Source organism: Aythya fuligula, chromosome 3 (assembly GCF_009819795.1).
Source record: "Aythya fuligula isolate bAytFul2 chromosome 3, bAytFul2.pri, whole genome shotgun sequence".
In the NCBI taxonomy this organism is placed as follows: Eukaryota; Metazoa; Chordata; class Aves; order Anseriformes; family Anatidae; genus Aythya; species Aythya fuligula.
Window position 1 is genome coordinate 60,949,786 of NC_045561.1, and position 26,865 is coordinate 60,976,650.

The 26,865-nt window shown below is 45.3% G+C and overlaps 1 protein-coding gene across 2 annotated transcripts; it reads right to left on the minus strand.

Moving 5' to 3' along the window:
* Window positions 1–11,248: 11,248 nt before the first annotated feature.
* Window positions 11,249–26,602, minus strand: CNR1 (cannabinoid receptor 1). Of its 2 annotated transcripts, none has more exons than XM_032184097.1 (2): window positions 26,351–26,602; window positions 11,249–14,073 (listed from the first exon to the last, which is right to left on the minus strand). In XM_032184097.1, exon 2 carries the CDS (start codon window positions 14,010–14,012, stop codon window positions 12,591–12,593), a length of 1,422 nt encoding a protein of 473 aa, XP_032039988.1. In that variant the 5' UTR covers window positions 14,013–14,073; window positions 26,351–26,602; the 3' UTR covers window positions 11,249–12,590. The 2 variants fall into 2 exon arrangements, with proteins under 2 accessions (XP_032039988.1, XP_032039987.1); XM_032184096.1 differs by lacking the exon at window positions 26,351–26,602 and adding an exon at window positions 25,512–25,529.
* Window positions 26,603–26,865: the final 263 nt, after the last annotated feature.

Below are 26,865 nucleotides of genomic sequence, written 5' to 3' on the forward strand. Positions count from 1 at the left end.
CTCTTTACTGGGAGATTATTAATTACTAACGCAATTTTATCGCAGAAACCTGACAGTCTCCAAACATAGCCTCATATCTTCCCGTTTCATTTGAATTTCTCCAGTGTAAATTATTGCCTCACAGTCCTGGATTCTATAGGTGCTCATTACATTCCAACATAATTCATAAAAAATAGGAATAGGTGATTTTATGGGCGTGTTTCTTCTTCCTTAGCTCCCCATCCATCGTTTGATTCTATTCTCTTTGGCGCATTTATACACTCATTTTTCACAGGTTTATAAATGTTGCAGTGGGGTCCTGGGATCAAATTCTCAGCTATAGATGCAGGGCTCCCATCTAGATGAATAGCTTCTTAGGTTTAAGGCCAGAAAGAACCATTAGATCATCTGTTCTTACTTCCTGTGCATCACAGGCCATTACATTTCACACAATTACCCATCTATTGAACCTAATAGATTCTTTGGCTAAAGTACATCTCCTAGAAAGGCATCCAGCCATGATTCAAAACTCTCTAGAGATAAGAATCCACAGCCTCCCTTGAGGATTTGTTCCAGTGGTTAATTACCGTCACTCTTAAAAACATATGCCTTATTTCCCATTTTAATTTGTCTGGCTTCAGCTTCCAGTCACTGGCTCTTGTTATGCATTTTTCTGCTGGTTAAGGAGCCTTTCAGTAGCCGGTATTTTCTCCCATGGAAATGCTTCACGTGCTACCAAAGTGTCGTCTTTCAGTCTTCTCTTTGATTAAAAATAAATAAATAAATTATGACCAAGGTCTCTCACAGAAAAATTGTTTCTCAAGCTATTAAATAATTTCTATGGCTTTTTTGGCACCCTCTTCAATTTTCCCTCACGAGAAATGGCATCCATGTATCTGAAGTCACCTCCTTGTGCAGAAGGATGTGCAGAAGGAAGCCTGGCTGCCTTCTTCTCTATCCAGTTAAGATACAACCCAAACACTATTAAGACATGGTCACTCATAAATGCAAAACTCAGGGTCCAGTCCCAGTAGCTGGTGAGCTTTCTCAAGCAGCTCAACACAGCCTGAAAACTACGTCATTATCCAGATGTGCCTCCTTCCTCCGACTTTCCCAACTTGTCGTGAGATTGACGAGAAGGCCCATGGGGCTGTGAGTTCCCTTGGCCAAGCTGGCTGGAAAACCTTCAGCAGCTGGTGGTGTGCCTCTCCAGGGCTGGTCTCCTGGCCTTTGCTGCTCTCCCTCTGAAGCAAACCTCCCATAGCAAGATGTGTGTTGAGGTGCAAAGTGTGCAATGAGGGGTGGTGCATAACTGCAGGGTGGTGTGGTAGATAGGCTTCTTGGACATGGTCTGCTGGGGATCTACCATGGAGAATCTGTTTTGTTGTATTGTCCTCTGCTCCCTCAGGTATTGGCAAGTTCTCTGCAAATTCTGGTGCTTCCAGAGAAGAAGCTCTTGTGTGGCCATTCCCATCCAGTACTTGGGTGAGGAAAAGGCAGTTATTGAACAAGTGCACTGATATTCCTAGCATGTACAGGGCTAATGCTTATTTTCATTAACAATAAATAGCTGTGTGTCTCTGAATGTCTCTTCTAGATTATGAAACCTCCACTTCAAAACAAACAAAACAAAAACAACAACAACAACAAAAAGACAAATAGCTTTAAGGAAGTTTTATGGATGAACTGGGACACACTGTTGTTTTTGCGGTTTGAGGACCCCAAGGGAAGCGGGGACTGGAAGCACTTTGCATCAGGCTCGGGCTGCCTCAGCTCCATCTGTGTTCAATTAAATCCCGGCCAGCTACCGATACCCATCATTGTGCCTGCCGCCAAAACTGGCTCTACTGCTGGAGGAAAGAGGTTAGATGTGGATGGGGTCGCAGGCAATGGGTAGATGCCTGAGAAAGACAGTGCTGTCTTCTAGCATGCATGTAAGGATGGCAACTGGTGCCAGGCAGCTTCCTTCTGTGCATGCTAGCCTTCCCAGTGGAAGCCCTTTGAGCTTCATTAGCAGGCTCTAAGTATACGTTCCCAGCCAGGAAATCAAGGGCAGAGGATAAATTCAGCCTCGCAAAGCAGATTTGGATACTGTGGGGGCACTGGGAGAGACTGTAGGCTGCTGAAGGCAGCAAGGAAGGAGGAGGAGAGGCTGGGTGCTCCACCAGGCCTGCCCTGCCCAGCCTTCAGCTTTGGGTTTTGTGTTTGTCTTAGAGCCCTGCAAGAGGGGTTAAGGTGTGATTATCTGTCTCACACAAGTCCTCCCTGGATCACTGAGCTCATAGACACACTGGAAAGAAAATATCTGTGCTAATGGGTGTACTCTCTGGATCTTGTTCTTCTGCAAACCTCAAGGCCATGGTGCAAGGCCTTCCCCTTGGGCACCTGCAGAAGGGAAAGATGAGGCAGGGAAGAAGCTTTCCTTGCTGTTGAAACATTTTATTTTCCAGGGAGGGGGGATAGCTATTTATTTACTTTTGATGGACCCCGTGAAAACCATTTGTTTGATGGATTAGGCAGTTGGTTTTAATTTGTCAGGTTGCCTAGGGTACAGGACAGGCAGGTTAGCTGGAGCAATTGTCTCTATACAAATGGAAAGAATAATGTCCTGAAAAGACAGCATTAAGGGGACTGCTCTCTCCTCTGCAGACCATTCCACAATACTTACCCTTTAAATCCTAGTCAAGTCTCTTGAGGAGACCTGAGTTAGCAGTTAAAAGTAAAGGCTTGTGTGGCCTTTTAGCTACAGACTAAATACCACTCTAATAATGCAGCCTTTGACATATGCAGTGCTGTTTTTTTCTTCTCACAGGAATGGCTTGATAAAGGCTGTTTATTTTTTTGTGCTATTGCTATTACCCCAAGCCCCTATTACTGTGAATTGCCAGGTATAACAGCAATATATGTAAAAGCAGGCCATTAACTCAGTGACTGCAAAGGAGAATATTATGAGTCTAGTCCTCTTTGGCCAGAGAACCTACATGTTACTGCTAATGTCTGTCTTTCTGGGTCCCCAGTTCAGGTTGAAGCCAGGGATGAAGCCAACCCGCACAGCTCCCCATGTGCATCTTTGCACCCCAGGGCACAAGTGGGGTGCTTTGCCCTCCTGTGAAAGGATGTGGTTGCAATGACTTCTGTGCAGCAAACACATCCACAGCTCAGCAGCGTGACTGACTGATGTACGGCTGGCCTCTTGCACTCCTTGGGAATGTGGTAAAGCTCCTCTAATTCACAGCAGCTTCTCCTCCTGATTTATTTCCCTACCTGGCCTCTAGAGAAGATTGATTTTTTTATTTTATTTATTTATTTATTTTTATTTTTTTTGTTTGATACAGAACTAAATAGTTTCTTTTTTTAACAATCCAGGTCTGCAAACATTTCCTCTAAAATCAACGTTTGACCTCTTTTTTTTTTTTTTTTTGGTTGTTGTTGTTGTTGTTGTTGTTGTTGTTTTCTAAGAGTGAGCATTTCCCATGCACTCATGTTGTACTTGGTAGGAATTCAAATAAAATTAGAGGAGCAAGAAGGCACCAAGGGCTCATGGTACCGGAGAGGACGTAGTGGTTGTAGTTGTTGTGGAGGCACCTGAGAAGGTTGCACCCACCAACAGGCCAGCAGCTCCTGCTGCAAAGCATCTCTGTGCCTTTCTGCAGCAATGACCAACTGACTGCTTTGATTCCCAGTAGCTTACCACCTTTATTCCCAGTAGCAACAGCGCAGAAGTAGGCACAGCAGCAGAGAGAGGGATTTCATGATGCAGGCAATACTGTGGGTTTGTGCAGGTGGCGATGGGCATCTGCACCCAGGGGTGCTCCCATTGCCATATGAGGGCTGCTGCAGCACTGAGCTCGCCTTGCCTGCTCTGGGATTTGGTGTAGCAATGAGAAAGAGGCATTGATCATGGCATGCCCAGCGCAAGGCTGGCCACCTGGATGGCTCGCGTGTTCTGCCCATCCCCTTGAGCACAGGAACTTCCAAGGACTCACCAGAAGCAGAGGTATCTTTCGAGAAAAAGAAACGACAACAGTCACCGTTGTTAAAAAATTACGTTTTCACACCTGCGAAGTCACTGGCACTGAGAATGGGAAGAGTTTTCTTAGCTCTGGTGAGGACTTTGCCTTTGAAGGTCATAGATTGCAGCCCTAAAATAGCCCTGCAGTTCTGGTGCTTAAATGGGCTCTGAAACTCAGGTTTCCCTCAGAGCTGCCTGTGTGGAAGAGAAGAACACTTTTAGATTGCTCTGGTAATGAACTCCAAGACCCCAAAGTCCCATTACACGCTTGGCACAGCAGAAACCTGGTTTGGTGGAGCTGTTGAGTTACCCATGTGACAAATCCAGCACTATTCCCCAGCTCTGAAACCTGGGCTATGGTCACAAGCCTGGAAAAAATCTGGCAGACATAGCGTGTCCAAAAAAGAAAAAAAAAGTTAGTTTTTAGCTGGATCAGTACAGCTCACTGGACAGCCCTGCAAGCACTTGCGTTGGCATGAGGGAGGAGATGAAGCAAAGTGCTGGAGGGCAAGGGGCCACGGAAAATGTACATCAGCCCATATTCTCATGTTTCACCGTAGTTCACTTTCCTACAAGAAACACTTTCCATTCATCCCCACCTCCACACGCTGCTCTCTTGAAGGCGAGTGCCCTGCTCCATTTTGAGACTTCAGTCTACTCTTTCACAGTCGGCAGAAGGATTTAAGCCTCAGCAGGGGCCAGCTGACACACCAGCTAAGATTAGATCACAAACAACTATTTAAAAACCCCGTGTAATCAGCAAGAAAGGGCAAAGAGCAAAAACGTAAGAATAGAGCAGCGCTGAGCTTGAAAGCTCCGTCTGTCCTTTCGTATGCTAGCCGGTAGCTTCATCGTGTCTGCGGTAATGAAGTACAGCGTCTGCAGGGCCCAGCGGTATTTCGGATGGGGTTAAAAGGAAATGAGATGATGGGCACTTTCACGTCAGATCAGGGCTGAGTTTCTTGAATGAAGGAACCCAAAAGGTCTCAGCTTGTACATCTGTTTAGGAGGTCAGCTGCCAGTCACTAGAGAAGTCCTGCTGCCTGCATTGCCATCAGGAGACAACTTAGCCCTTTAGCGAAGCTCAGCCAGGCCTTCGGGGCTAACGAGGTTAAACAATTTACCTGCAGGTATCAGGTGCAAAGAAAACTGGGTTAAATGCCAAATTCCTAGGTGGATAGTGCGGTCCTTTTTGAGTCCTTTGTGACATTTTGCTGTTACGCTGCTCCTCCTGTGCTGTGGTTTAACCCAGCAGGCAGCTCAGTACCACACAGCCATTCGCTCCCTCCTTGCCAAGTGGGATGGGGGAGAGAATTGGAAAAAGGCGAAACTCATGGTTTGAGATAAAGACAGTCTAATAGGACAGAAAATGAAGGGGAAATAGTAATAATCTATGTATTTACAAAAGTGGAAGCTTTCCTTAACAATATGGAAAAAAAAAAGAAGCAAACTATGCATGACCCACACCCATTGGTGATGCAGTAGAAGTCCTGGAGAGCTCTGCTTGTGTCTCATCTCCCTTCTCCTCTCCCACCATCCCTCCCCATCCCTGGCCCTGCAGACCACACATGCTGGGAGGCAGTCCCCCTGCCAGCACCGCCAGCCAGCCAGGTTTTGCCAGCACTATAATAGGAATAAATAAAAGCCCTGAAATAAATAGGAGAAGATAAGGAGGCAGAAAACTGTAATTCTCATGACTGATGGTATTACTCCATTTAGACATTCACATTTGAGCTAAAGCTCTAAACCTCGGATTTACTGAGCATGCCTGTTATTAATTTTGCCTACTCAGGCTGCATTGGTAGTAGGTAGGTGTATAATTTAAAAATGACTTTGAATTAGGTTACAAGTTAAGCGTTGCAGAGACAATGATTATATTTTTTCCCAGGCTGCTGATGAAAGGCCTTACTGGATTTATTTTTACTCTTGTGAAGGTTTGGGAGGAGTGTTTGTTGGATGGATCCATACTCTGTATAATTCCTCATGTTCTTCTATTAAAATAATACCCCTAATCCTTATTTCTTAACTAAGAAATGATGCTTACTGGAGTTCCCACCTCTGCATTCTGCTAATTCACTCCTTAAATCCTTCCTTTTTGGAGTCTCACCCAGCAAATATTGCTCTTCACCCCTCCTGATGAGGTTTCTGCTCTGGGCCAGGTTGCAGCAACCACCGAGCCCTGCCCTGGGGGACAGGGCACCATGGGGGTGTCCCAGAGACACTCACAGCATTAAACACACAGCGGGTCTGGGAACAGGCCACCACCGATAAGCGGGATGTTTCTCCTTCTCTTCAGCTTGAAGGAGAGCTGGGCATCCCAGTGGTGCTGATCCTTGCAGGGACTTTTAGTAAGATCAAGGAGGAAGAAGAAAAAATGGTTCATAGAGCAATGGCAGGGATCCATGCACCCCATTATGGCTGTACATGGCAGAAGAGGTTTTCCTTTTGTGGAATCAGTGCCCATGAACTTGCATTACTTTACTGTTATTATTATTACAATACATGTGGAAAGACCTTGATTCAGGGGGAAACTTTGAATGCTTGTGTATCCTGTTTTCACCATGCTTACACATATAAGCATATATATGGGGAGAGAGAGAGAAAACAGTGCCAAAACAGCATCGCTGCGCATGGTCACGAGTGATTCTGTCAGCAGCAGCACAGTCAGAGATGTTTTGTTCATGATGTACTCTACCCATCTGCACACACATGGGTAAATAAATTGCTACACTCCCATGGCAAGTCCACTGAACTCCCACAAGGCTTTATGATTCTGCGCTGACCCACCAGAATTCAACATGGATTATCCTGGAAGTAAAGAAGAAAAAAATAAAAGGAATTTAGAGGCTGTTGCTTATTCTGTCTCAGCTTTATTTTAATGTCAGTGAAGATGCAAGTACAATGGAATATAGCATTGCACTTTCCAAATGCAGACATAGTTTGAAAACCTGGGGTAAGCTATCATTTTTGCTGAAGTCAATGTACAATTCTTAGTGACTTCACTGAGGCAGGATCCCATCCCTTAATATGCTTTAATGTGAAACTGAGTGCTGTTCTGAATAGCAAGGATGATTTATTGAAAAGCAATACCAGGACATGTCATATCTAGTCATTAAGATTACCTTGGACTTATTATCACTCCTTCTGCTAACTGAATTTTAAAGATTAATAATAGATGGCCATTCACATTAAGGAGACCTGTTAAAGGCAATCATGTTCTTCATATGTTCTGCTGCTATTTAAGGAAAACTATGGTGATATTCTTTATATTCATTACCTAAAAAGACAAATGAATAAAGGCAGTAGGGAGGAGGATGTCTACTCCAAACTATCAAATAATACTCCCCACCCTGATGTCCTCTTAAACACGGGCAGAAATTATAGTAATGCTTTTTCTCTCTTCTTTTCTAATCTGTTCCCAGATATTAAGATTTCTAAATCAAGCCAGAGCCAGTCTTTCACCAAGGGAAAATCATATTCAAAAGACAAACAAATAAACAAACAGATATTTTACTGACAAAAACTATTGTTTTGTGTGTGCATGACGATCCTGTGACTCCTTAAAACTATCAGAAGAGCAGAAATAGTAATGGATGTCACTGTGAAAGGCTGAAATGATGACAGTGTATTTGCCTGCACACTTCCAGAGATGGTTTAGGCTGGGAAAACAGTTGCTTGCAAAGTTGTCAACATTTCCTCTTGCGTTGTGCAGAATAGACTTACAGATGCGGTGAGGTGTCACTGTCAAGAGGAACTGTCAGTTTGCAGCAGTACAGCCTTTATTTTCTAGTGAACATGTGAATACAGAGGGAATTGTCCTGGCTGTCTTGGAAGAGAGCTTTCAGCAGAAGTATTCTCACTTCTTCATTAAAATGTACTACACGGTTAAAGATTAAGACCTAATCTTTCATTTCTAGTTGCTTTTGTTTTGTCAAGGCTATCTCAATTTATCAGTCATCTGATTTTTAAAAATGCAAATACTGTGGCAAAACCACAATCCAAGGCCACGGGACATGCTCGTGTCACCCCCGTCCCCTAAGGACACCCACTAGTTTGAAACTGTGCATGTTGAGAAGGAAAAACGCCCAAGTAACATGAATCCAAGATTAAGTCATATGGAGAACTGACCCTCTGGATGAGCAGCAATCTTCCTGTGGCATTTAGTGGGCTTTGGATTGGGTGTGTGAGACTGCAAAGCACATAGAAGTGTTTTTTCAACCCTTCTTTTCAGCTGTGGATGGGCAGTGGTGGGAGTCCGATCGTGTGCCCGGTAGGCAGTGCAATGGCTGAGCTTGTTCTTCTTGCACAGCTTTTGTGCATCACTGACCACTCCATCGTCCCCAGCACATACCCTGTGGCAAAACCATGATCCAAGGGCACGGGACATGCTCATTTCACCCCCACAGCTCTGTCCCCACTGTCACTGGCCAAAGCCAGACCAACTTTCTTTTGTCTCTTGTCTTTTATTACTTTTGCAAACAGCGATAAGTAATTTAGGTTGCCGTTGGTACTGGCAGCACTGTTTTATTTGTATTCCTTCCTTCTGCTCTTTTGTGTTTTGTTTTTCTAAAGTGTATGGGTTTTTCCTAACGTGACGTCTCTGTGCAAACATATGCATCTGAGGAAGGCAAAAGAGATTTATTGCATTTTGGCTAATACAGAGGAAAGGGGAAATTGCCTACATAATGGAGCAGGAGATTCAGCTTTAACTATGTCATTTCTCTCTTGTCTCCACAGTACCGAATACACAAATATGAAATACACAATCTACCTCCTCCTTCAAAGATATCAGCGTACAATTAAACCCCACAAGGCTTGACAACCTGTTGTCAAGTTGTTTAAGCAGTTGTTTCAGAATCTGACAGACAAACTTATAAACAAAACGTAGAGCACCAGATTGTGGGATGAGGCAGCATCATCACGTGGCTTCCTCAGTTATCTCAAAATTTGGAAAACAAAACAAAAAAAAAGTAGAGGAATGCTTTTTCTTTTTTCCTTGAATAAATAACAGTTTAATTACATTATAGAAATAAAATATGATATGGTAGTAATACACTGGAAATCTTACAGAAATACTATTCTGCTACTGGTAGGTAAATGGTCAAAGCTACTTTTCATGACAATCTGAACAGTACTTGTGTACAAACTATTATACAGGTTGCTAATGAAAAATATTGCAGCAGTTGCAAGGATGTTACCAGCTCAAACAAACATCTAATGATACAATATTCTTCTAAGAGGAAGTAATAATGTTAGATTTACAGACAATAAAGAGTTATGTTCTCCACTTTGAAACACTGGAAATAAAAAGCTCAGGTAACCCAATTTCTTTACCTTATAGTATCACGAGGATTTTTTTTTCTCCTTTCACTATCAAACAGCATCCCAAGAGACCCTGTAAACAGTTTATTCAAAGGTAGTATTTGAGATGTCACAGCAACTTCAACAATTGTCCTAGTCTACAATTACAGACTTTTTAGGCCACTGCTTGTACAGATGACTTTTTCTTTTTTTTTTCCCCCCACTTATTTACATACATTCAGCCCAGTAACAGCAGGTAAAATGCGCTGTCTACCTCACAATAGACACACAAAAATTTTCATCCAAAGGCCAGTGCAAGAAAAACGTGGATAGTGATTGCACAGCATCGAGGAAATTATATTATACAAATATACAATCAAGACTGTTTGAGAAATCTAACTCTGCACGCAACGTGACACGGATGGGCTTCGTCTAGCTACACGAGACGTGGAGTGGGCAGGGACACGGAACGGCGACTATCGCTGGTCGGATGGTGACGGTGTGGGTGGCCGGGGAACACAGGGTGGCTGTGCTACCACCAGGTGAAGGTAGGCAGCTGCAAACGGGGAATACCTAGAGCTGAAGGTGGAGCACAGCTTATCTGGGGACGGCAGCGTATTTTCCTAATGAAGCAGTCATCCTACTCCATTTGCAACTTGTAGGGGAATGGTTGCCACCCCTTGAATAAATGGTTCAAAGTGAACCGACACAGTTCCCAGAGCTTTAGAAAAACTCATTATGCAAATGAAGGTACTGATGATAGACGGTAACATTTCACAGGATGCTATTTCTTATTATATCAATAAGCACCAAGTTAAGTGCCAAGACAGCCCCATTGTCCCATGATTTATCACGTAAAATTTAGAACTTGAATGCACGATGAAAAGTCCACAAAGTTTGCATTTAATTCACAAGAAGACGGTTTAAAAAATGGCTCTTAAAATACCTTTACATTTGAAACGGGCTTCCCCCCTCCCCTCCAAGAGGATTGCTTTAGGATGGACTACGTCTAGATAGGAGAAGGATTAGCCTTGGCCCCTTGGGGAGCGGGGTGCCCCATCCCACCACCCAGGTTAGCTTCAGGGAGGGAGGCAGAGGAGGAGAATACCCTTGCATCTTCTGCTGCCCATCACCTTGCCCAGGGAGATCTTCAGAAGGTGCCACCCCACGCAAGGTCTTCACGCCCTGAACTCACAGCCTCTTAAGCCACTGAAGAGCCACCAGCTGAACTCAGCTTGGATGTTTGTGCTACCAGCTGCTCTGACCTGTGCTACCATATCCAAAACGCCACGGGGACATCCTGGTGGCCAGCAACCCCAGGACCACCACCCTGCTCTCCTTCCCTGTGTAATCCCACTGCAGGATGGCACGGATTTGGCTCTGCTGACCCACTGTCCCTGAGGAAGCCAACCTCAGGCACGTGTCAGGCAGCTAGCTGGCTAAGCCTCCTTCACAGCTATTCTGGCAGAAATCAGCTGAAGAAGGGTGAGGAAAAGGTCCAGAAAAGCAAGGCAGCAGAGAACAGGACCCAGTACCCTTGATGTTACACAACGTCTGTGCCCCAAAGACTATCTAGCAATGCACACCTTGTGCAAGTCCCAGGTTGCAGGAACAATCCCACCACAGAGCACAGTCGCCACTTTCATCAGCAACTTCTTCCTCGAAGATCAAGGTGTCAAAACTTGCCATCTGTATCCTGGTTTCACAGTGAGGCTCACCTTGCATCAAGCAATCGGATTTGAGTACTGAAGGATGTGAACGGTTCCTTATTCCTGGTGTTCTCTGTTTTCAGGAACACCCTCAACAGCCACTGCGGTGGTCAGGGCTGGCTCACGCCATGCTCTGCCTCCTGCTTCACCTTATTCTCAAACACAACTGGAAGGCTGCTTTCTCTAGCACACAGATACCCCCCTCAGCGTGGATCTATATGTTTGCGACACGGTACTTTCATCGGTAATCAGTTGGAAGAACTCTATTTTAGAAACAGAATTTGTGTGCAAAGCGTGCAACAAGAAATACAGCTTACATTTGGTCATAGTGTCCTATCTTAGTTATGCTACCATGACTCACACTTAGTATACTTACACACACGCATACATACACACACATACACACACATAGATATTTATTTATATACACGCTCACACGGTAAGAAAATGCCTAAACCTGACAATATTTCCTCCTCTTTTAGTGAAGGCTGGAGTTTGGCATCTCAGGCTCTGGATCTGCTTAAACCTGGGATACAGGAATGCAACACACTTCAAGTATACATCGACGGCACAGTGATAACATCACACATGGAGTCAGACACATGCTGTCTTCAGTGGTCCAGCACCAGCATGCGACTCTAGGAGCCAAAATCCGGGACCTTTGCTTTCAGTGTTCGTATTCACACAACGCCCACGGGAAGGGCGATAGTCTGTACAACAGTGAACGTCCTTCTGTATAAACGCAGTGGTATTTAAAAGTCTGAACCAGTGCATTCCTCTCTTATATTCCTCCTCTATTCCTTTGTTGCTGTTATTCTCATATGCATGTGAAAGTAAAAGGTAGTGGGGAAATAATTTTAGTAGAAGAACACAAAGCCTCTCCTCTAAGTCCACAGAAGACCACTAAAAGTGTAAAATTTCCAAAATAGCTCATAGGAATTCTTCAAATACAGTATGTGTTTTCAATGGGGTTTACATATCACATTTCACATTATTTCCACGTAAATCTACCTTATCACTTTGTTTAATCGGACAAATATCAATAACACATAATAAAACAGCATACAATTCACGGGACAACACATTTTTACAAAACCTCTAAAACTCAGCACTGCCGCTTTTGGAAAAAATCAAAAACTCCTATTACTTACAGACATGAAATACATTTCACATTGAAATGAACAGCATGATTACAAGGCTTTTTTCTTATTTGATGGTATTGTTTTAGGATGCATTAGTTTTCAATTAGGTTTCACAATTTTTCTTCACACACCCTTAAGGAACTTTTGCTAGCTTGATATTTTTCTCTGTGCTCTTTCAGGAAACTCACTATTATTCAGTAAACCCTTTTTGAGAAAAACAAAAACAACTTTTGAAAATTTAGCTCGAATCCCTAATTGTAAAACTCGAAGAACTGGCTGATGGTAATGCTCTTAACACAACCATTGCTTAGCTTACAATGACAAACCAAAAAAAAAATTATTACAGGAGGGTACAAACACATTAAGCCATGGGTTTGGTTTTCTCTGTTGTTGATTTTTTTTTTTTTAAACTAACTCCTTTTCTCACAATGCTGAGAAGTCTCTGGCTTACAACGCTTCAGCAGTCGTGTCTGTGGAGACAGACATGGTCACTTTGGCAATCTTAACTGTGCTCTTAATGCAGCTCTCGGCGGCCCTGTGCACGTTCCCCGTGTTGTTGGCGTGTTTGTGCTGGCAGTCAGACTCCATGCTGTTATCCAGAGGCTGTGCAGTCCCTTCGCAGGTGGGGAACATGCTGCGGAAGGCATGTCGTAAGTCCTTGCTCCTCAGAGCGTAGATGATGGGATTCACTGTCGAATTCAGCAGACAGAGCATGCTACAGAAGGCAAAGACAGTCTTGATGAGCTTGTTCATTTTCCCAAAGACATCGTACACCATTATGGCGAGGAGAGGGCCCCAGCATATGATTAAAACGACTAGAATAAGGACCAAGGTTTTGGCTAACCTGATGTCCATACGAGTTTGATCAGGCCTAGTGATCTGTACTTTACCATCCTCCGTAGTCTGAATGATTATGCTTTTCTGTGTGCCACGCTGAATCATGCGAACAGCGTGGCTGTGCGCCTTCCACAGTATGTACATGTAGGCATAGACAATGAACAGCAAGAGGACGCTGGTGACCCCGATCCAGAACATCAGGTACGTCTCGTCGATGAGGGGGAATATGTCTGAACACACGGAGTTGAGCTTTTTGCAGTTCCAGCCGAGCAGGGGAAGAACGGCTATTACGATGGCGATGGTCCACATCACACAAAACGCTACGACAGCCTTTGGTCGGGTAACAATCCTTTTGTAAGCGAGTGGCCTGTGAATAGAGATGTACCGGTCTATTGCCGTGAGGAAAAGGCTACCTACGGAGGCGGTGAAGGAGGCTGTAACTCCACCCAGCTTGAACAAGAAGACGTTCGGGCTGTCCTTCCGGTGGAAAACATGGAAATCAACAAAACTGTAGACAAAAATCACGCTGCCCAGGAGGTCGGCCACAGCCAGGCTGCCGATGAAGTGGTAGGAGGGCCTACACCGGAGGCTTCGGGAGTGGAGGATGACACACAGGACCAGGAGGTTCTCGAGGACCGTGAAGGTGCCCAGGGTGAGCGACAGAACGGCAATGGCCAGCTGCTGGCTGGGGTTCAGGATCATAAAGCACTCCATATCCATGAAGTTCTCCCCACACTGTATGTTCTCCTCATTATCCTTAAACGTGGACAAGGACTTGTTGTAAAACTCTGTGATATTGATCTGGTCTGAGGGAATAATGCTCAGCAGGGGATCATCTCCCGCAGTCATTTTTTCTTGGAAAGGATCACCCCTGAAGGAGGAGAGGGGGAACTTCTGGGGGTAGTATCCCAGCTTGGATGCCATGTCGCCTTTCATGTCTTCGTACTGGATATCGTTGGAGCCCACGTAAAGGAGATCTGTCGTAATTGTTCGGAAAGTTGTATCTGCGAGGCCATCTAGGATTGACTTCATAACCCCAGTCTTGCTGGTTTCAAAGAGACTTGGAGGAGGGAAAAACACATCTGAGGAAGCCCTAGAAGGGGAAAAGATCAAAATTCATTAGGATAAACAGGGAGACAAACTCCACAAACAACTTAGTCGAACTGTGTCAAACAAAATCAACCTTTCTCTTGTATTCACCGCAGGTCTAGCCTTTGCCACCCGCTGAAGTCACGATGAGTTGCGCACTCAGAAAGAAATCACCTGGATTTCACTAAAACTGAATTACCTTACCAGTGGAGCAAAAGAAAATTGGAGGTGCAGAGAACTGAGTATTCCACAGAAAAGCAATTTTCATTTCTCATCAAAACGTTCCAAGCCGCTCCACCATAAAGATATTTTTCTCTAGATCTGAACTTAGCTTCTGATTGCAAAGTACCTTGCAGACTAATATTCCTTGGGCTTGCTTCATTTAGATAATACCAAGTGCCACTGCAGGAACAGCATTAAACTGAATCATCACCTTCATTGCTTTTCTTTCAAAAGGCACCAAGGGCTTTGAAAACCTGACAACACAGAGAGAACAGGGAAGGAACCATGCACTCCAAGTTTCCTGCTTCACCCTGCATATTCATATTAACCTGTTCCAGTAATCTGGGGTCTTCTAAGATCCTGAATTTGTTAGTGCAAGTATATTAGCAAGGTGTTTCATCTATAAATATGGGGACCTGGATATATTTTCAGTGCTCAGTTCCTTCTTTTTGCTAAGCAAACAAAGGTAATTGGGATGCCCGGACTACAGGAGGGAGGGGGTTGTTTACCCAGTTCTCTCCACGATTTCAGCAATAATGAAGATGGCTGCTAAATCAGTGAATGTAGCAGTGACCCATTCAGTTTGGGTCAGAAGCCTCAATCAGGAGAGTTGATACTTGTGTAGAAAAACACAGTGCAGAGTTTGGGTCAGGGTGCCACTCTTGCCAATACTCCAGGCAAGAGGGACCGGGAGCCACTGCTCCCATGAGAAACATTGAAAGGTAGCTCTTCCCACTGGAGACTTTCCACTTAATTCAGTTTCTGTGGGGACATTTGGTCCCCCCAGAAACTGGGAACCTAGCAGAAGGTGCCCAGGTAGCCATTGGTCTCTGAGTCCTGTCATGCCCAGCCTGTGCTCATGGGTGGTGATTTGTCAGGATGTAATTCCTGGTCAGGGTACCCCTGGGAGAGCACGCTCATCAGTGTCTGAGCCTCACATAGTCATCAACATGTAAGACAGGTCTTACAGCTCTTTTTATGCTGTGCTCCTTTATTTAACTTTGCCCATGTAACACTCCTTGAATATGCATTAAACATCTGCTTTAGGGTCCCCTTCTATTGCCAGAGTGGCAGTGAGTGGCCTGAATGCAAAGAAGAGTTGGAATCATTGGTTTGGTGTGTTACAGCTATTCTGCATCTGCTATGGGACATCTAGACAACTGCGTCAGCATCAGTAACAAAAGCTATCTTTTTCATGCTTTTAGAATGGAGGAAATTGCCCGAGACACCCAAGAAATCCCCGATGCCATATACAGGCTTGTGCTGACCTGATCTCTTAACTTTACACACCTGACAATAAATGGCCTGAAAGGCCACCAGAGGTTAGCTGCCAAAATCCAGAGAACTGCAACTCTGAAAGAGGAGACTCGCACTCTTAAGTACCACAACATTTCCATTAAAGCTGAAAGAAAGAGGAAAAGGATTCCTCTTTACAGCAATACCAATATTAAAAAGTGAAGAAGCCATGATAATCTCCAAAAGAAGCTGAGATTCTGGCGAGATTTATATTTATACTGTGCCTTCACTGGGTATCTAGACACCTGAGACTTCATCCATAGCTCATTAATATAATGATTTCCATTTAATTCAGCAGGCCTGGACATTGACAAGTAAAGGAAGCATAAGACCCTCAAGCTCCAGAAGACACTGCCACGTTGGTGCTGAAGATGAGGAGGACTACAGAAAACCCAGGGTGCACAGGACAGTCAAATACGTAACACAGATACTCGCTGTGTCAGCTTTTGCAGACACCGCTGCTCAGCAAGTAAAAAAAGAATTATTAGACGATCGTAAAATACGTTAAGGAATTAAATTTTGAGGGTTTGATTAGTGAGGGAGGGAAATGTCACTGAAGGGCACATTAAAAAAGAACTGCAATAATCTAATTGCAGGCAAGGTACCTTTCTTCCAGAAGGTGCCTTACAGCTGTTCTTAGTAGTTTTTGCAGATTTTACGTGTTGCAAAAATGACCCTGCTGACAAGTCTGCTTTTGGTAAAACCTGGCAACTTTAAACTCGGAGTTACAACACCAGTTTAAAACCAGAAGTGAAGAAATTGTTATTGAAAAACTAGTTTTATAAACACGTGAAGATGTCTGTGGTACTCAGTTACTCCAGTTTATTTCTGTCAGAAGAAAGACAACCATTTTAATGATTAAAGCCACAGCCCCATGTTGAGAAGATTATGTTTGAGTAAAGCTTCAAAAATTGTATGTGACCGAGCACTTCTGCCAGACAGACAAACAAATTGTTATGAGGTAGCTACTCCCCGCTGGAGTCACGTTAAGTGTATACATCCTCATAACAAGGTGCCAGCCGTGCTACAACCCCTACCTTTGTCTGAAATACAAATGAAAGAACACGAATTCCTGTGTGCTCTTTTAAAGGTGTCAGTGAGTTATGTGACAACATCGCTATGCATGCATATGCTATGCTAACAACGTGGTTAATGGGATCAGGAGAGGCAAGCCTTATTCTGAATTTCAATGACTTTTTTTCCTCTGTATTTTTACTTTGAGATTATTACAGTAATTTCCACCTTATTGTCTCTGTAAAGAGTTTTCTTTGAGAGTACTTGGGAGTTCATTAGTGGTGTAGTTTAGGCTTTGGGGGATGCAGCTGACATTAATTTTGTTTTTGTTTGCTGCTGGGAAAATCATAATTGGAAATTTCTAGCAGTATGTGTGCGTGCACCTATTCAAGTAGCAGTTGATTTTTATTAAAGTTGCAGTAAAACAGCCATTCCTGTGATCTGGAATTGTACTTTACTGGAATTTAGTTTATTTTAATTCAGATATAGCTTGTCCTACTGTAAACTACAATACTGAAATGCAGTCAAGCAGTCAGGGAGGTTTTTCATGGCCACGTAGTGAAAACAAGACCAGGATTTTGGCACTGTCTGTCCAGGTCACAGTCTGAGGCGCTGCACGATTTAGATTGACTGAAAAGCTGATCTTTTTGTTTGGGGAGGTGGAAGCATCAGCGTCACACGAGTTTTGGCTCTGAGCTCTTCTATCCCCATGCGCAGCCAGACACCTGCGGCCGGCACTGCTCTTCCCAGGTGGCTTCCATCCAGCACAATCCAACACTGCCCGAGACCCACTAACATCCCTCTTGGGAGCCTCTGCTGCTTCTTCCAGCCTCCCTGGCAGACAAGGGTCCTCTGCATTGATCCCTCCTCCTCTCTGGATGGAGGCTGCAGGTGGGGGCTCAACTTCACATCCAAGGTGTCCCTCCAGACCAGCAGCTGGAGAGGATGAGCCCTCCTGCCTAGCCAGGAGCCACTCTTCGACACAGGGTTTGAGACTCCCGAGCTCTCAGCTTGGTCCCTTCCTTAAATGAGCTCTACAACTTTTCTCATTTTAAAAACGGCTTTAAAAAGAGCAGAAACATTGATTAGAGATGAGTAAGAGCCTGCGCCGATGCCGGCACTCAACATTTTCAGTGTGTTTATGTGAGTGCATGCAGCAACTCACAGTAAGCAATGAATTTTGATGATGGATAAGGATTAAAAAAAATAAAAAATAAAAAATTCGAGTGTCTTTTTTTATCCTGAAGGATAAAAACAGCAGGCCCATAGCTGCACACCATCTTAGACTGTGCCACTTCTCCCATTAGCCCGCTGCTGCTGGCTGGCACTGCCGGACTAGCTGTGCAAAGGGACTGCCACTAGATGGAGTGGCTCTTACAAGCACGTTGGTTAGCGTCTTCAGAGACCTGGATTTAACTTCATCTAGCCTATTCCAGCCTGTCTTACCGGGGTCCAAACATGCGAGGTGTTAAACATCAACTGAGTGTTGAAGACACCCCCAATTGGCAAGTTCTCACCCTCAAAGTGAACGAATTGGTGAAGGCAGGGGCACATCTTTCTGCTGCCCTCTGCTGTGTGGTTATACACAGCCTAACAAGAAGCTGGGGTGCTATCAGAGTATCAAGACCCCTTAGATAAATTCTAAGTGAGATAATATGCAAAAGGCTGGGAACCCACCTCAGACAACAGGGAGAATTACACTTGCCCTGGACTTCTAGATGGTCCACGGCACCAGTTCACATGAGGAACAAGAAGGTGACTCCTTAAAATGCTTCTCCTGCTGTTCTGGGGGAGAGGGAGAGCTGCGAAGTTCTTATAGTTACTTAAAAAAAAAGGCAGAATTTATTATAATTTTCCAAACAGGATGAATGATAGAGCAATTTTAATTGGATAGAAACACTGAACATTTGACGCTCTTCCTCAGAAAGTAATTATCAGCAATACAATGATGCTACTGATAACCGCAAAAAATGTTGATGTGGAAAGAAATCAAAACAAGGGAAATCCACAATCAAACCTTCCCAGTTTCTATTTTAAAATATTTTGATCTTCATGTTTATACATTCCTTCTATGATATCTACAGCTAATTAAGAACAGGCTAAAGGACAAGTAGGTATAATTGAAACATAGTTTTGATTGCACAAAGATACATAAATTCATTCTTCTTGCTCATGTATTATAAAGCTTGTGAGTCCTTCAGAGAAGGTCTTTTATCTGCTAATATGTCTGCATAGCACCCAGTACACTCAGACTCCAGCCAAATGAGGTCCACAAATTCTGCCACATGAGAAATAGAATAATTTATACTCATATGGAGTCGGCTGAAAACATGGTGAGAGAAATGGGAGCCACTATAGTAACTGCTGGCCTCCAGGAATCAGAACTGTCCTATAAAATGAAAATTTATATGGTTAATAATTACCTTATCCCATATAAGGATGAACAATACTGCTTCGAGGACAGAACAAGGTTTCTACGCCTCAGAGAAATAAATACAGAGCCTGAGAAATGGCACTCAAAGACTCGGTTACATCAAGAAAGAAAAAAAAATGTTGAGGGGAGCATGAAAGCCATGTTATCCCTTTCCTATTTACTGTTTTACCACGCCAACACTGCATAACTCCTAGGCTATGAATGGCAAATACACTGTCAGTCCTGATTCAGGAAAACTTGCATTCACTTCAGTGGGGATTTTATCTGTGAGGACAGAGCACCGAAGCTAGGACAGGAGCAAATTAGGGATGATATCTTCTTACAGCAAGGCACTGCCAGCTATGGGGTAAGCTACTGCGTGCAAGCACTGAACCAAATTTGGTTCTTATGCAACATGCTGATTGGTATCAGTCTCAAGTTGAATATGAATTAGCCAGAAGCCACAGCTACCTGGTTATTTATGCTAATACACCATTTGCACACTAACGGGACGGGAGCTGGCTTGCTCTAATTTTGGGGCAAACTGTCCCTAAACGACAGCCCCCAGCAGCTGACAGTCAGAATGACAAAAGCCAAACAACTGGGGGGTGTAGGGGGTGCTATCTGGTGACTGACAATGTTTCTCAAAGAAATGCCATTATTTCCTCCCTCCCTCCCGAGTTCTGTCAGTGAGGTGTGCGTGCACCCGTTGTAGCACAGGCAGGGCCTGCAGGCACAGGGAAGGAGAGGCCGTGCCTCCCTCCCACATGGCCAGGTACCTCAGATCGGAGAGGCCGGAGTCCTGCAGAGGTGATGTTGAAGTCCTGTTCCATCTGGTGCAGGAGAAGGACCTGAACTTTGCTCTCCTGCATCCCAGGTGAGTGTGATGGCAACCTCTGATCCACTATTGGAGTTGTTCTGCGTCTTATCATGAGTTAAACAGCCAGAAATAAAAATGCTGATGGATATTCCAGCACGCTGTGCAGGAGAAGCTTGGTTTGAAGCTCCTTCTCTCACCAAGCCAACCAAGGATTACAACTCCCATATCCAGAGAAACACCTGGATCACGTAGCTGCAGGGGAAAGAGCAGGGACAACTGCCCCACCTGGCCATGAAAACTCTCCAAAGCTCCTGATGTTGCTCAAAACCCCCTTGTGTTGCTTGTGAAACCCCCACATTTCCTACCCAGTTCTGGGCAAGACAAAGTCCTGACAGGGAAAGCACAGCCACCCAGCCTGCCTGTCCTCTGGGAGAAAGGTGGGGACACAGAGGTGGCTTTCTTATAACAAAAACATGGTGCAAACATGGGATTTGGCAAGCTTTCACAGTTCGTTTTGCATCCTAATATCATTGAAAGACAGTTTTGGGAGGCAATGAAGAGGCTTGCTGAAGTATGACAAGTTCATATGAAATGGAAGCACTGGAGTGACCTGGTATTTGCTGAAAAACAGCTCCCATTTCGGGACTGACTTCCCAATACAACAGAAAGGATACAATAAGAGTAGTTTGATACATTTTCCTTAATTTACAGTAAGGAAAACAGATGAGGACTCATTAAATTGGTCAGTGTGGAACTCAAACTTTTTTTAGAAGAGGACTTATCTTGGATTTCGATACTCAAAGAATAAATATTTTTTCCCTGCACCTTTTCTGACCATTCTCTAATGCCAAGAGGTGCAGATGCTTACCACTGCTGGGCAGAATCGACATAAATGTGAAATGGAGAAAGAGAAACCTAGCAAGGTGCAAAAGAGATGGGGAGTGAACACTCGATTTCCTGGAAGAGACAGCAGCTTGGCACACAAGATGTGTCTGAAGAGAGAGAAGTAACTGCAAAGAGCAGCACAGGACATAAAGGGCTCAGACTCCACTGCATGCTGAATGCTAGAGGTCCCCAGAAGAATCTGACATCTAGAGCATGAAGCTGTGAGAGAAACACACTTATGAGCAAAGAGTTAACCACTCCAAGAAAACAGCTTCCACATAGCAGCCAGAGCAGAAGAAAAAAGGTCAAGAATTTGTAGCAGCAGAAAATATTAGTGAACTTTATTAAAAGAGTACAGATTAGAACCAGAAAGGCAGGAAAAACATTGGGCTCCAGGGAGAAATCTTAATAAACCACACAGTGCATGACTGCTCTCCTCCTTCCCCCCGCAAGAAACCGTGTCTGAAACAAGTTTTAATTGAAGTCCCTGCTAGATTGCAAAGAGATGATGAAAGGCAAAGTAATGGGGGTTAAGCGGTGTGAATGAGAGTGCAAAGAGAAGGGGAAGATAACTGATGACCGAGACAGGGAATAGGATGTCTCCAAGTGAGATTTGTGCAAACCAGGGGAAGGTAGGAGAGGAAGACAAGTGGAAGGAGACCCTGGTAGGCAGGGGATGCAGATTTTAGGGAAGGAATTACCTTTGTGATTGGCTTGGAGAAAGCAGATTGGGTGAAGGAGAAAACTCACGAGAGAAAACCTCCCTGCTCTTCTGAGCCAGGAGGACTTCAGAGACACCTCCACAGGCTGAAGGATGTAGCTAGTGGGACTTTCAGATCTCACCTGAAAGAAAGAATAGACCCACTGCTCTGCAGGCAACAGCTTGCTCTTTTCAAAGCCCATTTTTGATCTGTGTTCAAAGGGTGAGAGAGGAGACGCACAGGGCCCCGAGAAGCCGTCTTGTGTAAGGTCACCGAGAAGGACAGCGCTGTACAGACCGACACACGGCGCTGAGCCGGGGACAGTCAGCGGAGACCAGCTGAGTCCACCAGACTCCATAGGAAAATGAAGCACGGGATACATACCTCAGAGCAAAAAGGGAGACAGGATGCTCGAATGTGGCCACTGGATGACCCACACGGTGGGTAAATGCAGCAAGAAGGAAAAAGGAATGCGGGGCTCGCAGATAATGGCCGAGAAGGTCAGCAGCACATTGCAAAGCAATGTTCCTTCTGCTCAGCCCTCGGGAGCCTCCTTCTCCCAAAAATTGTTATTAGGTCACCACACATGGGCAGTGCTCAGATGCTGGGACAGAAAGGCTTCTGGTGAGCGTGATGTCCCCCACACTGTCAGCAGAGGACAGAAATATGCACACCAATTAAGAAATGTAAAACATTTTTTTCATTTCTGGAGCTGTCTGGCCTTTCATAAAATTTAAATAAGCTCAGATAACTCTCTTCATATCTATTTGAATATCATTATATTCTGAATGTATACTTCCTTCACACACACAAACAACTTGTGAAATTATTTGCCAGCATATTAAGCTACTACACCAGATTGCTTGGCAATGGTGCATGTCTTTGAAATATGCAGATGCTTTTCTTTTTTAAAAAAAGGAGAGAGGGAGAGAAAAGGAGAAGTGAGAAAGAATTACAGTAGAATCTGGTATCAAAGTAACCAGAACAACAAAATGCAGAGAGACTCCAACCGATATTTCATGGTATCTGGAGAAGTGGTTAAAAGATACTGAGGGATGAGCTATGAATTTGTGTGTATATATATACACACACGTATAAACTTACAGATAGACATACACAAACACATACACATGCCTAGAGGAACAACTGTGCAAAGTCTCACAAACGCTGCAGCAGTGTTTGTCATGCGTAAACCCAAATTCCTGGTGCCAGAGGACAGACAGACAAGCTAGCAGTGTAGGTACAAAACATACAGGCGAGATAACTGCTGAGTATCATTTTGAATTCCCCCATACCCAGCCTTCCTGGGGAAAAACAAGCATCTAAAATTAGCACATCTATCACTGAGATCCTGTGAAAATTATTTTGCTAGATTATATACGTATGGGTATCTACAGACACAGACTCCAAACCTATTCCACACACTTTTCCAGGCACAGTCTGGAATCCAGCACTGCATTGTGTTCCACAGAGGCAGAACCGGGTAGAAATAATGACTTCTCAGAGCAACAAGCACATTTCACATGTTCGCCAGAAAGGGAAGGTGGGAGCCCCCAACCCCCCAAGTACAAACTTTAAAAGCTTTCCTAAAATGCAGATATGAAAATTATCCCAGCGAGGGCTGAAATGGAATTGACAGTACTCCCTAATGAACTGCTGCTGCTCAGTACTTTGTAGTATGTGAGCACGCCTTCGCTAAGGAGAATATACAACTGCCATAAAAAGAGGTTAACACAGGTTGAGGTAAAATTCGATGCCATCCAGCCTTGATCTACACAAACAAGACAACATCTGAAAGGCACAAAGCAGCCAGTTTCGCCAACAGCCCACCTGAGGTATAATGAATGAAATCTTATTAACTAATGCAGTAGTGAAATATCTATTTTATCTGTAATCTGGATGTGGGCAGCTAGATGAAATGAGAAGGATGTTCCCACTCAAGAGAGGCAGAACTGAGCTCGTTGTGTGCATAACCACAATGCCCCTGCATGAGGCACCAACGTCGTAACAAAACGTGGGCCACCCTTATGGTGCAAGCCAAATCATTTTTCACGGGTAACAATGGCACCTTCAGCAAAAAAGAAAAAAAAAAGTTCTTTCTAACGAGCAATTGATTTATAAGTCATTACGGCCATTTCAAAAGGACAGGCCATGGCTGGTTGCAGTGATCATTAACAAAGCCACACACTTGCACCGAGGCTGAGTTCTGGGGGGCATCCTTATCCCACCAGCAGCAATTAGGCGTGCGCTTTTTTGCAGCAGCGCAGCGTCAGGCTAGAAATGGAGACATAAAGAGCAATACTGAGAAGACAGGTTGTCACATTTTTAACTTTGCATTAATAACAAATGCTGTTGCTGTCTATTCTGGCACATTTGCAAGCTTGCTTTTAAGTACAAGGGGCTGGCATGCATCTCCACTATAGATAGGAAAACAAGAGCAGCCTTGTTATGATTAAAAGGGTCTATTTCCCTCTGCCTTCTGTCTTCTATGTCCATCTGCACAGCTGCTTTGAACTTGGCCAAATCCCAGTGTTAGGGTCGCCTGCAGTACATATTTTAAATCAGCAGCAGACTGTGCAAATTTGCTGCTACCAAGGAGAAAAATCTCCAAATTCTCGCTTAAATGCTTGATGAGTGGTTCTGTGGAACATTCATCATCATAGATAGCCCAACCTATCTGGGAAATTGCAGCAAAAATGTATCTAAAACCATTTACTGTTTCATGAGGAGAATGAGATAAAGCCAATATAGACATCTGCAAAGAAATGAAGAGAAATCACTGTTGACAAAATGAATGCTGCTGATGCCTCGAGAGCTGACAGAACAGCTAGAGAGAGGTCGCAAAGTTTGCACGTGAGAAGTGAAGGTAATTCCCCTTAAAAAGGGCACAAGGAGAGAAACCGGGGGAGTGGAAGACAGCGCATGAGACAGACCTGAGGAACCAGGAGCAGCGATGTATTTCCAAAACGCTCAGGCAACACGAAGTAAGTGCACAGGTTTGGGTTCTCCCCTGCCATTTAATCTCCTCACCTACTTTTATCCAACAGAGAGGAAAGCCACCTGAGCTCTCCTTCCCCAGTGCGTAACACTGCCAGCACCAAAATCTGAGTGGAATCACAGTTTGCAAGCATTTGGGGATGGCCACGTTAGAGGATGGAAGTCAGAAATGACTGGGGGGGAAAGAAGTTATTCCGTTTCTAAACTTTTGTTGCCCAATCAGAAACCTGTGAACACAGAAACAGACAGACGGACATGCCTTGGCTGAGATGTGCCATTCCTTCAGCAGAGCATGAAGGCTCTAAACGGTGCTCTTCATGCAACTGAGCTAACATAATTCACCAAAGCACAACAGCCAGGATCAAAGCACCCACCCGCCCATCCTCGCAATGCTAAAACCTGCTTCCACTTTCCCCTAGAGTTTTGTAGGTATTTTTATTTAATTACTGTGGTTTCAGGTGTTACCGAACAGTTGATGAGATAAATTCAAAGCAAATAATCAATTTCTTTACCTTGCCAACTTTTTTTTCTTCCCCCCTCAGCAATAGATGCCTGATGGCTCAGTCAAACAATTATTGCTTTTATCAGTTTTGTTTTAAAATGCTTTTATTCAAATGGCTTTGCCTCTCATTCCAAAGACCAATGGATAATAAAGCAAAGATGTATCCCGGCTGCTACAAAACTAATTTTAACCTCAAGCAAAGCAGGAATTACACATTCATCTTCTAAACTGTTTAAAGACATTATATTCATTTCTTTTACAGTTGATTTAATAAACTCTAGTACGGATATTTATTATGCAGGCAGAGTCACACCTTTTTTTTTTTTTCTTTTTTAGAGGAGAAAACCCGTGCTAGCAGTTGATACTAGGTGTAATCTGAGAAGAATTAAGTACTCCCAAGATATTTTTTTTTTTGCTATGTTGCACATTTTGCTATTATATGCTGTACTAAAGAGCACTCTGATCCTCCCCACGATCTCGATACATGTGAGCAGCAATGCCACCCCCAGCAGAGAAAGCCATATTCCTTTAAGGAAAGGTGAACAATGAAAACACGATGATACATGCAAGGAGAAAAAGAACCACCACACACCTTTAACAGGTCAAAAAAGCCACACGATGCTATTTTTTTTAAAAAGAGCAAAACTTGCGGGTACTCCAGAAGGAGTATTTTGCTCTCTGGCTCTGTGGAGCACCTCTCCCTTATCCTTCTTGAAGGGAGAAGCCATACGCCAAAACTGTGCATGCGATCGTTTACCGGCGTACAGAAAGCACCGCTCACGATAATTTTAGCCAAAAAAAAAAACCACCCAAACAACTCCGGACTTCATCATCTGACACCATTTTCCCCAAGCGAACCGAAGGCACGGGAAGGAGCCGCCTGCTGCCGGGTACGTACCTCCTCCAGGGGTGCTCCCGGCGGAGCTCCGCAGCCGGCTCGGGAACAAAAAGCTGCCCGGCTAGGAGAAACCCCCCCCGGCCCCTCGGATCGGCGCCGGACCGCCCGAAAGCTTCACACGACAGCCACCGCCTGAAGTTTCCGGAGCTCCCCCCACCCCACACACACCCCTCCCAATTTCAGGCAGACCCCAGCCGGCCCCAAAACCCCCGCGGGGACACCCTGCGGCGGGGCTGCCCCCTCTTCCAGCCGAGCAGCCCTGCGGAGTTTGGCGACCGGGATGCGCACGGGGACTACCGAGACGGGGCCGGGACGAGGGCAGCAACCCTCGGGTGTCCCGAGGGACCCGTCCCCGACCCCAAAGCCGCTCGGGCTGATGGAGAAGGGGGCAGCGCGCTGCGGCCGCCCCGCCGTCGGGGCAAGCGGCGTCGCCCCCCACCCCCTAGGCGACAAACTTCGAGGGGCTCAGCCCCGCCGGGACCCTTTTTCCTTCCTTCCCTCCCTCCTTCCCCGCAGCCCCTCGCCCTCCTTACCCTCGGCACGGCCCCGGCCTCGTGTCCCCCTCCTGCTCCGGCCGCGCCGACCCCCGGCAGGGAGCGGGGAGCGGGAGCGCCGCCCCGCCCGGGCACCCCGGCACTGGGGAGCGCCGAGGAGGAGGCGGTGCCGGCGAGGGGAAGGAGGAGGTGGGAGACTTCTTCTTCTCCCCCCCTGGCGCCTCCTCTCCGACCACCGCCGCCCTCGCTCCACGGGCGGCTGCTGCTGCTGCTGCTGCTGCTGCTGCTCCTCCACCAGCACCAGCACCAGCACCGCCGCCCCCGGCCCTCCTCCGCCGCCTCCGCCCGCAGGCAGCGAGCGGGGCGGGCAGGCAGCGGGCTGGGGATGGGGCTGGGGCTCCGGCACCCACCGCCGCCTCGTCCCCCGTCACCCCCCGCAGCCTGCCGCCCCTCTCCGGTCCCATTTATGAAGCCCGGCTGCCATCACGTGTTAATGTGCCTTTTGTCCTGGCCCTGGCAGCGCCGGGGGAAGCCAGGCGGCGGCGGCCAAACTT